The 12,316-nt window shown below is 36.2% G+C and overlaps 1 protein-coding gene across 1 annotated transcript; it reads left to right on the forward strand.

Moving 5' to 3' along the window:
* The first annotated feature begins 257 nt into the window (after positions 1-257).
* Positions 258-11,839, forward strand: nars1 (asparaginyl-tRNA synthetase 1). The gene is given in 16 exon segments (XM_058759044.1): positions 258-457; positions 1,100-1,182; positions 1,267-1,332; positions 2,278-2,370; positions 2,461-2,550; positions 3,226-3,304; positions 3,452-3,522; positions 4,602-4,688; positions 4,833-5,054; positions 5,760-5,959; positions 7,881-8,016; positions 9,013-9,052; positions 9,055-9,125; positions 9,215-9,346; positions 10,409-10,540; positions 11,535-11,839. Coding segments are annotated over 16 exon segments (1,668 nt in total). The 5' UTR covers positions 258-423; the 3' UTR covers positions 11,667-11,839.
* The last annotated feature ends 477 nt before the right edge of the window (positions 11,840-12,316 follow it).

The raw sequence follows: 12,316 nt of genomic DNA on the forward strand, positions 1-12,316 counted from the left end.
TTAATTACTTACCCTCATGTCGTTCCAGCGTATATTTATTTATATGTTAAATTATGAAAAAAAAAAAATGAAAAAAAAATATTGCCTGATTATTATATAATGTTTGTGCAGAAACAGGTTTAGTGTCTGACGGACGTCAGAAAACAACCAACTCTACTCGCCCTTATTCAAACTCCCGCCCCCTCACCTCACCCCAACCAATCAGCTTCCCCGGAATAGCGTCATCTTGCAAACGGGCCAATCCCCGGCTGAAGCGACAGCGCAGAACGGCTCGCGCCTGCGCATGCGTCGACAGCGACTCGTGCGCGCGTGTGTGTGTACTGACAGGCAGCGAAACGACGGAACCGTTTAACGGAGATTTTACCTCAAAACAACTCCAGAACCGAACCGGACTCCACTCCTCTGCGGTCTACAGAGCGTGATATGGCGGACGAGGGCGTCGCTCAGATGTCGATCAGTGAGTTTGAGGATGATTATGGTGGTGATGAAGATGCTGCTGCATATTGCGTCAGATCCTATTACTACCCTATAAACCGGTCTATACTACACAAACTGTATTTATACATACTGCAGTACACAACACAACACATACTTTACTTATATGTGTATTATTCAATATACCACCAATAATGTTTTTATATAGATAAATACTACATAAAACCCCAATACACTCTCGCGGTATTCATTTATATCACTGTTCTACATTAATATATATATATATATATATATATATATATTAGCATGTAACAAACTACTGTACTCGTATACATAATTATACTCTACTTATAATTATACTCTAGTGTTTAAATTTACACAATCTCTGCTGAGGGTTGCATCAGAATGTGCTGATCAATAGATCAATATCTATACACTCATGTTATATTTAATAAAAAATTGTAAAATCTGACAATGTGGCACCTTATGATTTTAAATATAACTTTGGTTGCAAGAGATCAACTGAGTCAGACTAATTAAAGAACAATTTTAGTGCCCTAGCTAGCACACTAAAGGCACCCGAGTCGTTTCCAGAAGTGGAGTCTGATCTGGATCTGCATGTAAACTGGAGAAATGTTAACGCTGCTGTTATTTGCTCCTACAGAAGAGCTGTACGTGTCTGATAAACAGGGCAGTGATGTGGATGGAGACGGATCAGAGCAGAAGCCCTTTAAAACGCCACTCAAGGTGCCTCGTCCCGGCTGATGCAGATCATTTTCATATTTTCATACATGGATTATCATTCCTTAATGTTCTCTGTAATCTTTCCAGGCACTGTTGTTTGTTGGAAAAGAACCTTTTCCGGTGATCTATGTGGACTCACAGAAGGAAGGAGAGGTAATAACACTTACTAACCAGCAACTAACTAACAGTAGCAAAAATAATCATATCTATTAATGATTAATGATATAATAATCATCTATTGATTCAAAAGATTGGTTCCTGACATAAATGTACACTTTTACAATAAAAAAAAGTATTACGAAGTATCATCAATCAGGGAACCCTGAGCCCTGACTCACTGAAACCAATACAAAAATGACAAGTATATAGAATTAAATAATCTATAAAATATTCCATTTAATAACTGATAAGTGTTTTTTTAAAAGTATTTTCAGAATTTGTTTTCTTTTTGTACGCACATTATATACTGTTATAGTTTTTAATTCATATTTTGAATTCACTTTTATTTATTTATTTCCATTTTTAATTTTAGTTGTGTTTTAGTAATTTTGTTGTGTTTTTTTGTTGTCATTTTTATTTATTTATTAATTTATTTATTTATGATTGTTTTTTGTAAATATCTATATCGTTTTTACATTTGAATTTTCTGTTTTAATTTCAATTATTTTAGTACATCAAGTTAAAATAAGTTTAGTTTTTTATATTTTATGGTTTATGGTTATTTTATTTCAAGTAACAAGTAAAAGTTTTATATATATATATATATATATATATTTCCAGTGTGTAGTATTTTAAAATGTTATATTAGCTATATCCTCTGTTCTGGAAAAAATAAATAAAATGGAAATTAAAAATGAAACTTAAGTCTAACATTGTCACAAATGTACATTTTTGTTTTCATGGTGCATATACAATTTGTGCCTATTTCACTATTTTTAATATCATGCATTATTTAACATGCATATTTGACATAAGAACATGTTAGAAGGTAGTAAATAATAACTTACCAATGTTCATAGAAATAGAAATTTAGCTGTAGTGTATCCTGTTAATAGCTGAACCTTTTGTTTTAATGTTGTGGTGTGTTTGTGCTGTCAGCGTTGGGCCGTCATCTCTAAGACTCAGATGAAGAACACAAAGAAGCTCTTCAATCGAGAGCAAATGAAGAATGAGAGCAAAGAGAAGAAGGAGGTACGTGATTCTCATCCGGTAAACCGAGCTCCACGTCAGCGTCCTGTATGTCTGTTTTAACCTCTGACCTTCTGATCTCATGATTGACAGACTGAAGATGCCGATCGCAGAGAGAAGAATCTGGAAGAAGCTAAAAAGATTGTCGTCGAGAATGACCCCAGCCTCCCTGAACCCAAAACTGTGAGAGTTTCCTGAATTATGTACAGAATATATAATAGTGACTGTATAATGGCACTGAGTTATTATGCTTTTAAGTAAAGCATTTTGAGCTGCAATCTATACACGAAAGGTGTAAAATAAATCAAATGTTTTATTTTCATTATTATTTTTACAGTGTGAGGATGGGTAGGTTTACATTTATGCATTAAGCAGACGCTTTTATTCAGATCAAGAAAAGAAGAAATCAAAGCAATTCAGCAAAGTTTTGGGACATAAAATTCATCACTTCAAATGAGTTCGATCTGATTTCAGATTCTCAAAATTCTGTTTAAATGTACTCAAACTTTGCAGTCTGATTCACATATTCATTTACATGTGCATTACATCTGTCCTGAATTGCAGTCGTTGCATTCATCAGACGTAAATAAACATCCGTACCACGGCACGTCCAGTATTTTTCTCATCAGGTTGAGAAAGTAGTCGAATATAAAGGTTTACATGGCTAATATTTTCCTTTTAAATAGATTGTATGGTGTTAACCAACCCTTTAAATCCAATCAATTGATGTATTTACATTCCCATTGAACCAGCAGTCCGATTATTGTTGCATGATAGCCAGTGAAGCTGAAATGAAAGTGAAAGTGTTCCTCTTAATCTTGAAGTCAGTTTTTCTAGTTTACTTTCTGTCACGCTCAGGTGAAGATTGATAAACTGGAGGCACTGAGAGAGCAGAGGGTGAAGGTGTTCGGTTGGGTCCATCGGTTACGCAGACAAGGTGAGCAGATTTAGTTTTCTTCTGCCTGAAATCAACATCCAGAATCCTCAGCAGTCTTATCTACCACAGGAATATTCATTCATAAAGCATAGTTTCAGTGAAAATATAAAATATAGTTTGTTTTAAAATATGCTCATGTTTTCTCAGGGAAGAACCTCCTGTTTATTGTGCTGCGTGACGGAACCGGCTTCCTGCAGTGTGTTCTCACGGACAAACTGGTACTGTCTGTGTTTGTTGATATTCTACACAATTAAAAGTGGGTAAATTAGTTCTGTCAACCCTGTTAGTTATCAGAGCTGTTGGTTGTTAGGATTAAAGATTGGCAAAGTCCTAATTAAAAGAAAATAATAATAGAACCGAAACTGATATATGATTAAAGGGTCATGAATATAATATATTTACGGAGCTGTAAAAACGGTTACACTCACTAAGTGAATGAATCACGTTTGTACCGAACTCTTATTACAAAGCAAAAACAAACGCTGTCCTTCGATCCATGAACGTTTCTCTCAGTTAATGTGCGCGATCTCACAGTCTGAAGCGTCTGTCATAGCAAATCAACACATGCTGTTCTGAATAATTAAGCGAAGCGTCTTCTCATAGGATAAGAACACGCAGTCTCATGAATAATTTAATAGACACCGACGCGTCATCGATGTACTACACTCCATTGCCACGTCACAAATTGTGATGTCAACACGATGTAGATTTTAAACCCGGAAGATGAAAATAGCGCAAAAAAAGCTTAAAATGAACCAGTTTTCTCTAACAGTTAAAATGATCGGATGCTAACATCGTCTTCTATGATGTGCATCACAAACAGTAGTCTGGGGTTTCATGACCCTTTAAGGCTAAGTGATGCCCTAATTACAGTAAATAAATAAATGCAAATATGATATAGGATTAAGGCTGAGTGATGCCCTAATTAAAATAAATGAAAATAGAAGAAGAAAATTTATAAGAGTAAGGCGAGGCAATGCCCAAATTAAAAATAAATAAAGAAATAAATAAAAATAAATAAAAGCAAAAAATTATATAGGAGGAAGGTGAGGCGATGCCAAAAAAAGCAAAAATTATCTAAAAATGATATAAAATAATATATGTATACAATTTTACAAAAATAAATATAAAAATGTAATTTATAAATGATGTATTAATGTACAAAAATTAAAAAAAAAATATTGTATAAATTATTATATAATAATTAAATATTTCAGAACTTTAATGATATTTTCTACATATCAATATTATCTATTTTTATTTGGGTCATGTTGATGAATGTGTGTGTTGTGTGCAGTGTCAGTGTTATAATGGCCTGGTGTTGTCTACGGAGAGCACCGTCGCTCTGTATGGAACCGTGAAACCTGTTCCTGAGGGCAAACAGGTGAGACAATTACCCAGATTAATTAATTGATATTAATATGAATTTAACATAATATTACTTCCCTATATTTAAAGGTGTAGTTCATCTAAGAATGAAAGTTCTGTCAGGATTTGTAAAATGTAGTTTATGGTTTTGTTCTGAAAGGCTCCGGGCGGCCATGAGCTGCACTGTGATTTCTGGGAGCTGGTCGGTCTCGCTCCGGCCGGCGGCGCTGATAACCTGCTGAACGAGGAGTCTGACGTGGACGTGCAGCTCAACAATAGGCACATGATGATCCGTGGGGAAAACGTCTCCAAGATCCTGAAAGTCCGGTCCACCGTCACGCAGTGTTTCCGGGATCATTTCTTCAGCCGGGGCTACTACGAGGTCATTCCCTGAACCATGTGGATTGGTTAACCCGAAAATGAAAATGTCCTCACTCTAAGTTCATCCCAGATTAGGATTAGTTTATTTTTTCATCAGTTTTGGAGAAATGTGTCACTGCATCAGTGTCTCAGCAATGGATGCTCTGCAGTGAATGGGTGCCGTCAGAATAAGAGTGCAAACAGCCGATAAAAACATCACAATAATCTTCATCTTCAGAAGACAAAAGCTGCGTGTTTGGTAGAAACAAATCCATTAGTAAGACACTTTTAACTTCAAACAGTTCCTTCTGGCCAAAATATGAGTCCGTAATCCATAATAACGCTTCCTCCAGTGAAAAAGTGCATCTCTTGTTGTCTCTCACATCACTGGTTCAGGCCAGACCACTTTTTTCACTGGAGGAAGCGTTATTATGGATAATGGACTCATATTTTAGTTAAAAATGATGGATTTGTTTCAGCTTTTGTCTTCTCAAGATGTTAACTGATGGACTGGAGTGGTGTGGATTATTGTGATGTTTTTATCAGCTGTTTGGACTCTCATTCTGACGGCACCCATCCTAATCTTGAATGGCCTGAGAGTGAGGACTCAATCAGCTAATGTTCATTTTTGGGTCAACTATATACATAATTGTGCAAAATCTCATTTTGAGGCACAGGATGTTGTTTGTTTTAGTAAACACAGATGCTTGTTTGTTGTCGTTCTCAGATAACTCCGCCCACTCTGGTGCAGACGCAGGTGGAGGGCGGCTCCACGCTCTTCGGTCTCAACTACTTTGGTGAGAACGCGTTCCTGACGCAGTCGTCTCAGCTCTACCTGGAGACCTGCATCCCTGCGCTGGGCGACACCTTCTGCATCGCGCAGTCGTACCGCGCCGAGCAGTCGCGCACACGCAGACACCTGGCCGAGTGAGTCTGGGACCTTTCAGTATTCATTCAGTGAAACTCTTACGTCCCTTCTTTAGCTATTAAAGGGGTCATCGGATGCAAAATTCACTTTTACATGTTGTTTGAGCATAAATGTGTGTTGACTGTGTGTGTACACATCTACCCTATAATGATAAAAATCCACCTAGTAATAATAATAATAACCCCTTTCTCAAATCAAGCCATTCTCAGCTTCTTGTCTGTGTGACGTCACGCAGACCCAGGCCACTCCCACGATAGTTGATTGACACTGATGTTTTACCTTAGACTGAGTGAGCCGTCATCAGTCCACCATTGTTTCAGATGTAGACAAGAATGACTCCTAAGCGATTGAGGTGTTTTGTTGTTTGATGTAATAATGAACATAGCAGTCGTCATTTACTCCCGAAATCTGAGCCACTGAAGACACAGTGGATTACATTTGTTTTTGAAAGGAATGTGCCCATGATCTACCTAAATGCGTTTGTTCACGCGAATCATTCGTGATCCAGCTTCACTTACAGAAGAAGTGAGCATAAGGTTCTTTTATGAATCTTTGCAAATTGCCTTTCCTAATAATGTGCTAGTCAGCAAGTTCCGCGGCTAAAGTAAACAGTCTCATGAGAACAGCTCGTCACCCCACAGAAGAGAGGGGGCGGGGTCAGCAGAGCTCATTAGCATTTAAAGGGACATGCACCAAAATGGGTTGCTGTGAAAAGAGCTGTTTTTGACAGTGTAAACAACACCCTTTTTACCCTATCTTTGGGAAATTTTAACCAAAGTATGTTATAGACTTTTCATTCAGACCCTAAAGAATCATATCAACTTGTGGAAAATGGGCATCCGATGACCACTTTAAAGGTCTAGTCTAGGGGTAAGAAGGGCAGCATTAGGCCAGTTGCAACTGTCACCATTAAAAACACTGGGAATAAGAGAAACTGGACACTACAAGGACAAGTAAGCTTGTGTTTATTTATAACAGGCTGTAAGCAAGAAATATTACAAGGAAAAATATTATAAAGAAAATTATAAAACTGGGGGAGGACAAAGGGAAGGGACCGTGCCAAAAAAAAGAAAAGGAAAAAAAACAAAGGAATCTTCCTAAGACATTTACAACTAGAACTAGCTAACACCAAAGAAATGTAGAAAGAAAAAGTCTTCAATGTCCGAGACATCATCTTAACTACACTGTTTACCAAAATAAAATTACAGCAGGTGGCACAAATCCATAAACCATAAATGTGCTCCATGTATATCACATGACAGAGCTTACCTAACCCTTCTCCTCCATCCCGTTCAATCAGGAATTACAAAAGAGCAGGTAATTGAATTTCTACATGGCAAACAGAGCACACTAATCAAAACTAACTCAAAATAAAAGGACAAAACAGGGGAAAAGGAATACAACACCGTACAAGTTCACACAAAGGAATGATGGGACCAGATTGTTTATACCTGCTGTAGAATTGGTCTTACTAGGATGACACACATTTTTAATACTCGGGGAAGATCCTCCAACATGTTCTCTCTGTCAAATCCCTTTATCCATTAAGCATGCAGCAAAGTGAGAGAGAGAAAAAAAAAAAAAAAATTATCTTCCTTTTATGCCCTGAAGAAGATATCACAGGTTCATCAAGTTCGTCGAAATTATCCATCTTCGGTCACTTTTAGTCAGCTTTGACGAAACTTCTCTCAGCTAGCGCGTCTTTTCAAAGTGAAAGTTTTTTTTTTTTCTGAAAGTGGTGTCTATCGGTTTTTGCAGATAAACTCTTCATGTGTGTGTGTGTGTGTGTGTGTATATATATATATATATATATATATATATATATATATATAAAAACAACAACAACTCTGCGTCGTGCAAGGACATAACAGAAACAGACAGAAGCATGTCAGTGTAATGTGTGTATGTGTGTGTGTTCAGGTACACCCACATCGAGGCTGAGTGTCCCTTCATGTCCTATGAAGACCTTCTGAACCGGTTGGAGGATCTGGTGTGTGACGTGGTCGACAGGGTCCTGAAGTCTCCTGTTGGGCAGCTGCTCTACGACATTAACCCGGTATGACCCCTGAGCTTCACAGTCACAGATAAAACCTGGAACTATCATAATATTTTAGGCCTGGATTATGTTATTCAGGCATATAAAATTCATGACGATTAACTAAACCATCCTAGTAGAAGATTTATTTAAATATTTATGTTAAAGTTTTTGTAACTGTTTTTGATTTTTATTAGTGTTTGATTTTTAAAAACTATTTCGTTTTTATTAATTTTTATTCCAGTTTCAGTAATTTTAGCACTTACACTTTAAATGAGATTTTTTCTGTCTTTTATTTAATTTCAGTTAAGATTAATTTGATTTAATTTCAGTTAACATAAATATTAGTTTTAGTTTTAGTTAATGATAACAACATTGAAACTGGAAGGGTTAAGGAAATTCATCAAAAAAGATGAAGGCTCTGGATTTGTTTTAACTTATTTTTTATTTATTTATTTTTATTATTGTTTTTTTTGTTTTTATTTCAGTTTTAGTCATTTTGGTACTTCAATTTTAAATGAAAATGAGAAATCTTGCCTAGGCAGCTGACTAAAAATAATAAAATAGTTTTGTTTTGGTTTTTTGTCTAATTAACTTTTTTCGATCAACATACATTTAAAAAAAAAAAAAAAAGTTTAGTTTTAGTTAATGAAAACAACGTTGTCCCAAACGACTGGAAAGTTCATGGAAATTCATCTTGAAGTATTTGAATTTTCTAATAAATTTTTATTTCAGTTTTAGTCATTTTAGCATTTCAACTTCAAATGAAAATTAGAAATGTTGCCTTGGCAGCTGACCAAAAGTAATAAAATAGTTAAAGTTTTTTGTTTGTCTAATTTAAGTAAAGATTTATTTTATTTTACTTCATTTAATGTAATTTTTATTTTATTTAATTTTTTTTGTTAGCAGTAGCAACATTGTTACAAATGACTGGGAGGGTCATAGAAAATTGGACAAAAAGTATGGAAGCTCTTAAATCTGTGCAGTAAATCTTTTTTTTCTCTCTCTCTCTTGCAGGACTTCAAGCCTCCCAAACGGCCGTTCAAGAGGATGAACTACACGAAGCCATCGAGTGGCTCAAAGAGCACAACATCAAGAAGGATGATGGGACGTTTTATGAGTTTGGAGAGGTGTGTTTTATTGAATCTCATACATTATTTCCAAGAGTGCTCAAGAACAAAAGCTTGGATGTTTGACTGTTTGTGTGTGATTTCTGCAGGATATCCCAGAAGCCCCTGAGCGTCTGATGACCGACTCTATTAACGAGACCATCCTGCTGTGTCGCTTCCCAGCCGAGATCAAATCCTTCTACATGCAGCGCTGCCCTGAGGACCGCCGCCTCACCGAATCGGTCAGGATCCTCATTAACAATTAGGGTTCAATTTTAGACCCGGTTCCAAATTCCCAAGAACCGGGTATTCGATAAGACGCGTGCATTTCGATTCTGCTTAACGATGCCTGCGTTCGCATTTTAATGTGATTTTTAAAACGATTTAAGTGCAGGACCGGAAAGAACTTGCGCCCTGTTTGTGTGCAGCGCACACGTCTGAAGCACAAGCGCGAGCAACAGGTTCTCGGTTTGCTTCCGTTCTCGAACCTTTCTGTGCATTTGACTGCAGAAAAGGTTGTTCCAGAACTGACTGACTTTCATATTTATTGACCAGTATGCAGAAAACTACGTCAGTATATCATAAACACAGCCTTTTTTTTGTCTTAAGTGAACGTAAACAGATGAGAAAGAAAACGCACGTGCACAGTGTTTTTAGATCTGCGTGCGTTCAGTGTTAAAGAGACAGCAGCCTAATAAACGCGCTGCCTGCCATTAGAAAATCATTCACTGATCTTGACTGAAAATATTTAGTAACTTTAATCTATATTTTATTTATGAAAAGAAAACTATGCCGTGTTTTTAAACTTTTAATTACAGTTTCTGTACCTGAAATTTTGTTCAGTTGTATTTATTTGTGTTATTACTAATTTGTTACTATTTTGACTGTTTACTTATCTTTAACACTTTAATATTTGAAATTTATATTAACGTAGTTGTTTTTGCTGTGGTGTTTTTGTTAAAAGCATGGGCAAAATTCCTCTTGCAGTGTTCTGTAGGCTGTTGATTTTTGCTCATGTTATTTAGCTGCAACAGAATGCTTTTTAAAAGACAGAATAAATGTTTGACATCTAAATGTTTGACTTCAAAACTAGGAATCGATAAAATTCAAACAATACCCAACCCTATTAACAATCACAGCCAATCACAACATATTCGGTGTTTAAACATGCAGATATATGGACCTATGAGATACCAGAACAAAACTCAAGCTACAAACAGAAAAGACATTAATATGCAAAAGGACAGAAATGTCAGTATCAGCAGAGTTGTGTTGTAATTGGCTGATGTGTGTGTGTTTGTCAGGTGGATGTGCTGATGCCTAACGTCGGTGAGATCGTGGGAGGCTCCATGCGTATCTGGGACGCTGAGGAGCTCCTGGAGGGGTATAAGAGAGAGGGAATCGACCCCACACCCTACTACTGGTACACCGACCAGGTAACGGCCTATTGGCTATATTTCATATAGACTACCATTCAGAAAGGGACAGTAAAGACATTTATAAAGTTACAAAAGATTTCTGTTTCAAATAAATGCTGTTCTTTTAACTTTCTATTCATCTGTGAATCCTGAAAAATAAAATGCATCACAGTTTTCACAAAAATATTGTGCAGCACAACTGTTTTCAACATTGCTAATAATCAGAAATGTTTCTTGAGCAGCAAATTAGCATATTAGAATGATTTCTGAAGATCATGTGACGCTGAAGACTGGAGTAATGATGCTGGAAACAGATATTTTAAATTAGAATAATTTCACTGTTTTTATGTATTTTTGATCAAATAAATGCAGCTTAGTGAGCAAAAGAAACATTAAAAAAATCTTTCCATCCCCAAAGAGCTTGATATTTATGTATTTGCTCAGAAATTGTCTACATTTTAAGTAGACCTTGTAGGCAAGTAGTATCATAAAGTTAAATGTAAATGATAATTTATAATAAATAATTTAATGCATTTAATAATCAATGCATGTTTGCAGGAAGAATATTGAATACTTTTTTTTACATTACATGCACCATTATAACAATACCTAGAATCAAGCAGCACTTTTTTTTTTCTTAAAATATTTTAATATATGACATGCCACGTGGAAACTTCTATGCCTTTTTTGGGAGATAATGCAAATGTTCATTAAAAAACCTAAGATTTGATTACTCGAAATACACTGGGGATGCTTAGAAATTGGTAATAAATTTCACAAATAATTACAGAAACAGCAAGTAACACTCCGAATTAAACATGAAATTTTGACATGGAAAGTCTGAAATAATAATTTTCTTTGAAAACACTCCAATAATCTTCAACCTCATCATTTTACAGTGTAGTCTGAAAATAATACTGTCGTTAAATTTGACAAAAATGCTACCAAAATCATTGCAGATGTTCAGAATATTGTCATAACATGTCAGCGTGTGGATGCTTGTGTGTTTCAGAGGAAGTTTGGCACGTGTCCTCACGGCGGATACGGTCTGGGTCTGGAGCGATTCCTCACCTGGCTGCTAAACCGCCATCACATCCGCGACGTCTGCCTGTACCCACGCTTCATTCAGCGCTGCCGGCCTTAAACACACACACACTGCAAGAGACCAACTAGAAGATCAAATCACTCTCTCATGGCCGGAGACCATATTTATGTCATGTTTAGAGATCTAATCAGAAGACGGTTTGAATGGTGATTCGGTGTTGCGTTATATTCTTGTAACATTCATCTGTGGCATAATAAATCAATGAGATCATGCATTTGTGTTTGATTCCACTAGAGGGAAGCAGAGAAGATCGTCTTCATAATCATACTCGAAAGAAATAGGTCAGAAATGAAGGTTTGTAAGAGGCAATTTATGTTGTGTATTATAATGTGTATTATCTAATGTGTTCCAGCAAGAGACAATTGAAACAGTGAAGTAATAATTTTGTTGATTTGATGAAAATATTCAACCCAAACACAGTCAATCATTGAACAAAGACAGAGACCGAAGAATAGAAATGAATCTGAATAACAGATGTATAAGAACATTGCAGTAGCTATTTGTTGGTTTGTTCCAGTGAAAGAGAATAAGTTGATATGTTATGGCTTGTAGCAGAACTGGTTACAGCAGGAAACACGTTAAAAACATCGGTAAAATATAATGGCTTTGCTTTTACTTCCTTGTGACTCAAACACACTTTTTCTGCTTGTGGTTGAAGATCAGGACACAAACCAGTGATACGTGGAGAA

This window comes from Onychostoma macrolepis, chromosome 21 (assembly GCF_012432095.1).
Source record: "Onychostoma macrolepis isolate SWU-2019 chromosome 21, ASM1243209v1, whole genome shotgun sequence".
NCBI classification, from domain to species: domain Eukaryota; kingdom Metazoa; phylum Chordata; class Actinopteri; order Cypriniformes; family Cyprinidae; genus Onychostoma; species Onychostoma macrolepis.